Here is a 3762-nt window from a genome sequence, read left to right on the forward strand (position 1 = left end):
TTATCATTAAAATGTTATGCAAGCCTAAATTATTGTTATGAACTTTTATACATCTGATATGAATGTTTTGTACCCATATATGATTTCGATTACTGATGATTGTATGAGATTCCTAATGTTTTGGCTCATTGTCCATAGTTATTCTGATTCTATTTCTGATCGTAATATACGATATATCTGTCTGGACCAGTACTGAGTTTCTGTTCTGAGTGTGCACACGATATTCTGATTCTGTTTCTGGCCGGGTCACCGGGACTATAGGTGACACTATGTGACAAGAGCTAACCTTTTGTTTTTTGTATACGTATTATATGATTTTCTTCGTAAGTAAATATGCTTTTGAATATTCTGAATTATTAAGAATTTATGTTATGTTATCGTGATATATCGTTTTATGAAATTTATGGATTATGATATATGTTTTAAACAAAAGAAGGCTTGCAATATTTTTTTTGTATCGATAGGCCTAGTATGTTAGAAATGGCTTTACTTACCGAGTTGACGGCTCACCCCTCGTCATTAATTTTTGCAGATTAAGTTTCTTTGAGAGGGGCGCTTAGCTTTGGAGTTAGTAATTTTCTGTTTCCGTTGCTATTTGAATAAGAGGAGGAATAGACTTGTGTTTCTATTTAGTTATTTCTATTATGAACGTGTAATTTAGAGTTTGAGACTTTTGTTATTTTTTTAATGTCCTCGGGAGAGATTAATTAGTATTAGACGTTTGAATTTGTGGATTTATTTGAATAAGATTGGAGGTATTTTAGTTTGAAACTTATGAGTATAGATTATGATTTGTGAGTAACCTCCTTCTTCACGTGCTCCACACGTGTTAGATTTGGGGTGTTACAATTGTGGTATCGGAGAAACTAGGTTAGGATTCTGTAGACTTTCTTTTACAGTTTAATTAGATTGTCTAATAAAATCAATTACATTTGTTTTGTAGACATGAAGAAGGACAATATGGGTATGAAAAGTGTCGAGAATAAGGGATGGACAGAAATTGACAGGACCGAACAATTTATCTTAGGACAATATGCGCGCTTGCACGACCTTTAGCTACGAATTATTTACCGTTTTTAATTATTTATTTATTCTCCGTGTTATAGTCAAAAGATGTCACATAGGGGAGGTGCTAGGCATGCCTCTAGCTTGAGAGATGTTTTAGGTATCGCTGACGACGCTGACCCAACCTTGCACGAGATGGCTAACGAAGGAAATCCTATGATGCGCGCAATGCTTAGATTGATGGAACAACAAAGTAAGTTAATTCAAGATATGACTAGAGGCAGAGTTGGGGCACAAGAGAATGTGCCAGTTGAAAGGCAAGGTGGCGCAAGAGATCATGGGGCTATGGTGAACTTAGAACGATTTAAGAAATTGGGACCACCTACCTTTCAGGGGACTGCCGATCCCATGGATGCAGAGGCATGGCTAAAACAGATGGAGAAGATATTTGTGGTTATGGGTTGTAATGATGATCAAAGGGTAATATTGGCCTCATTTGTCCTTCAGGATGAGGCAGACCACTGGTGGGATGCCAAATCTCGTCTCGTAAGGGCTGGCTTGCAAGATGCACCCATTACTTGGGAGTTATTTCTGGAGGTTTTTCATGAAAAGTATTTTCCTGAACGAGTTCGACATCAGATGGAGGCTAATTTCCTAAGGTTGACTCAAGGAACAAAGTCTGTTGCGGAGTATGAGGAACAATTTACTGCCCTCTCTCGTTTTGCTCCTACCTTGGTTGCTAATAAGGGTAGTAAGTGTAGAAAGTTCCTGGAAGGGTTACGTCCTAACATTAAAGGGCGATTGACCATCCTTAAGATTAACAATTATGCCGATTTGGTGGATCAAGCAATTTTTGCGGAGAAGGATATTCTTGAAGCTCAAGTTACAAGGGATCAGAGAAATAAGAAGAATCGACAAGGTGGACCGCAAAATGGAAGTTCTAATAGGCAGGGCCCTCACTCCTAGAAGTATAATGGTGGACGTAACAAATGGGATAACAAGGGTGTTCCTGATGACACCGCTCGGAGGAACTACCCCATTTGTCGACATTGTGAAAGAAGGAACCCTGGTGAATGCCATTGGAAAACTGGAGCCTGTTTTGCTTGTGGAGAATCTAGGCATAGGATTATGGATTGCCCAAAGAGACGTAGCGAGACTACAAATACTCCGACTAACGAAGGGCAGAGGAAGATGTTGAGGTGTCCATTGATGTAGTATCAGGTACATTGCCCGTATTCTCTAGAGAAGCCAAAGTTCTTTTTTATCCTGGTGCTACACATTCATTTGTATCTTGTGTGTTTGCCCGTTATGCTAATGTGCCTATCACACCACTCGATGCTCACGTGACAATTAGTACCCCTATGGGGGATTGCCAATTAATAGATCATGTCTATAAGTCATGTGTGATCAGATTGTGTGATAGAGAATTCCTTGTCTCTATTATGAAAGTGTAATTGAAGTTGAGACTTTGTTATATTTTATGTCTCGGAGAGATATTTAGTATTAGACGTTGAATCGTGTATTTTTTATTTGAATAAGATTGGAGGTATTTCAGTTTGAAACTTATGAATAAAGATTATGATTTGTGAGTAATCTCCTTCTTCACGTGCTCCGCATGTGTTAGATTTTGGGTGTTATATGGAGCCACATTGCCAAGATAAGTCAGGTGACAGGTGACTACCCCTTGCTTATCTATTACACTATTAAAATTTAATAATAATAAAATAAAGAGAAGGAAGAGGTAGCTCATGCCCATGGGGGGGGGGGGAACTAGGGCACGACAAAAAAAAGAGAGAAAAAGAAAAGAAGGGAGGAAGCAGAATCAGAGAAAAGGCAAAGAAGTGCAGAAGGGAGTGCAAGAAGGCATTAACTAAGAAAAAAATTTCTTCTCTTTTCTTTTGTAGTTAAATTTCTTGTAATTTATTTTGAAATTTTACTTTTTAATTCATAAATAAATTTAGTCATATTTTTAATTTTAGTTATTTTAATTTTAATTATGTGTAATTTAATTTCAACAATTATTTTTATTTTAATTAAGTTTAGCTAAATAATAATAATTAGGGTAAGGTGAAACTCTTAGTAGAAAAATATGAATTATCAAATTCTATTTTTAATTATATAAATTAAATTATTTTTTATTTGATTTTATCCATTTTTATATTTAGAAATTTTGATTTATTGTAGACAAATAAAGGAGTTTGGTATAATAAATTCTTAACACAAAGTGTGGTAAAATGGTATTTTGACTTTTTGTAGACAACTTGAATTTTGGTACATTAAGTATTTAATCCATAATAAAATTAATGGGAAAATAATGATGATTTATTCAATAAAATCTTTTGGACAATATACAAGACAAATTGAAAAGAATTTGCTAAATTATATTTTCTACTAAGTGGGTACATAGCCCTAACTACTTTATTTCTATAGTTTCACTTAAATTAAATAGCGTGTATTTAAATTTTATTTTTAGTTTTTAGACAATTTAATGGAAATTACAAATTAAATCTTTTCCCTGTAGACTAGCCCCAAACTCACTAGATTATATTATAATAAGAAACTTTATAGTTGAGAGTAATCAACACTTTTTAAGTTGTGTCACGTATCATGAGATGATGGGGCTTAACTATTAAGTTGGAGCTAGCTCATGGGTCTACAATCCTTCTACTAGCTCAATTTTCAGTAAAACTCTAACTCTAATAAGTATCTATATAAAGGAGAAGGAATTAGAATGGATGTATCTTTACGTATAAATGT

General features: G+C 34.7%; 1 protein-coding gene across 1 annotated transcript; it reads left to right on the plus strand.

The window, feature by feature from the left end:
* Positions 1–1113: 1113 nt before the first annotated feature.
* Positions 1114–1971, plus strand: LOC112099841. Its single transcript, XM_024187340.1, has one exon. The coding sequence runs from the start codon at positions 1114–1116 to the stop codon at positions 1969–1971; it is 858 nt and encodes a 285-aa protein (XP_024043108.1).
* Positions 1972–3762: the final 1791 nt, after the last annotated feature.

This window comes from Citrus clementina, unplaced genomic scaffold (genome assembly GCF_000493195.1).
Source record: "Citrus clementina cultivar Clemenules unplaced genomic scaffold, Citrus_clementina_v1.0 scaffold_3, whole genome shotgun sequence".
Classification (NCBI taxonomy): domain Eukaryota; kingdom Viridiplantae; phylum Streptophyta; class Magnoliopsida; order Sapindales; family Rutaceae; genus Citrus; species Citrus x clementina.